The following is a 1,417-nucleotide window of genomic DNA, read 5'->3' on the forward strand; positions in this document are numbered from 1 at the left end:
AAAAAGCAAGTACCTTGGTGGGATGCTCTACCGACATGCCATAACTGACAAAAGATGACTGCACCCTGTTTGTGAACTGCATCAACCACCTTCTTCCAAGCATCAATTTGTTCATTATTAAATATACCTGGTATATGAGGGAACCTGACACCACAATCATCAAACTTTACTTGTTACATATATAAATCCCTTTTAATAAAAAAAAAAAGTGGAATCTATTATATATATATATATGTAACTTCAATAATTGGTGTATAGCGTGCGCTCTGCAGACCACTGTAACATTGTGATGTACGATTTGTAGCCATAACTTTATAACCCCAATCATAACAGAATTGAACGGAATTTTACTAAAACACCCTTGAACTACAAAAGGAACAACGAGATTACCCGGCGGAGGTAGGCGAGATCATCGTCCCCTCGGTGATGAGAAATCCACCGTTGGTTGATCTCTGTCTGTAATACTCCACCAACGCTTGATTCGGTATAYTATTMAACGCCCTACATCTCGTCATCGGAGCTAACACCACCCTATCATCAAAATCAAAACACACATAAACATCGGTGAGATAATCGATCACGCAAACGGCGTAAGAAAGCCATTTGAAAAAAAATCTGAAATAACGGACCTGTGAGAGAGATTGAACCTTCCCATCTTGTATGGCGAGAAGAGAGTTGGTTTGTGGGCAATCGGAGTTGTTTCAGCCATTACAGGTCTGGGATCTGAGATCTGAATGTGGAAGAGTGAAGGAAGACACAGCAGAAGAAGCTATGGGGGTGGAATATATAAATTCAAAGTACGAAAGAAAAAAGAAAAAAAAAACGTGGTGTTGACGTGGTGTTGACTTGAAGGAGGCAAAATATAAACTAAACGAATATATACAGGAATAAGGGGTTATTTGGCAATTACTGAATGATTTGGTACATAATGATTAAGTAATCAGAATGATTGAGATGCTTTTATGATATAATGGAAAATAAAATATAATTGTTAAGAGTAAAATTATCACGCTGAATAGTTAAAGGAGACCTAAGATACAAAATTGTTCAGAGGGTTTCAGAACTATTAAGAGACAGTTTTTTTTTTTTTTTTTTTGGCCAAACAAGATTCACCTTTTAATGATTTAGATGTTGTATCTTTAATAAAACTATTAAAAGGTAAACAAACAACCTTTAATATTTACTATTACATCAAGTATAAAAAAGGGGTGCCATCTCACTAGTCACTACCATCCGCTTATCTATGCTACCTTATTAAACAAATTTACTCAAAGTCTTAAAAATTTTAATACCCAAAATACCCTTATACCTCCCTTTACACGCCTCCCCTCCCCCAAGACGCCTCTTCACTTTACCCGGCTCCCCTCCCCCAAGAAGACTCTTCCCCTTATCGGCTCCCAAGACGACGATTCACTCC

The 1,417-nt window shown here is 37.3% G+C and overlaps 1 protein-coding gene across 1 annotated transcript in view; it reads right to left on the reverse strand.

Moving 5' to 3' along the window:
- The window catches only part of LOC112517429 (artemisinic aldehyde Delta(11(13)) reductase-like), a 3,542-nt gene extending 2,787 nt beyond the window's left edge, over positions 1-755 (reverse strand). The window contains exons 1-3 of the mRNA XM_025124856.1: positions 630-755; positions 391-531; positions 14-144 (exon numbers count right to left, since the gene is read on the reverse strand). Of these exons, the coding sequence (XP_024980624.1) occupies positions 14-144; positions 391-531; positions 630-709 (352 nt within the window). The 5' untranslated portion in view covers positions 710-755. The remainder of the gene's footprint in view (positions 1-13; positions 145-390; positions 532-629) is intronic.
- Positions 756-1,417: the final 662 nt, after the last annotated feature.

This window comes from Cynara cardunculus (assembly GCF_001531365.2).
Source record: "Cynara cardunculus var. scolymus isolate 2C chromosome LG 8, CcrdV1, whole genome shotgun sequence".
Lineage (NCBI taxonomy): Eukaryota > Viridiplantae > Streptophyta > Magnoliopsida > Asterales > Asteraceae > Cynara > Cynara cardunculus.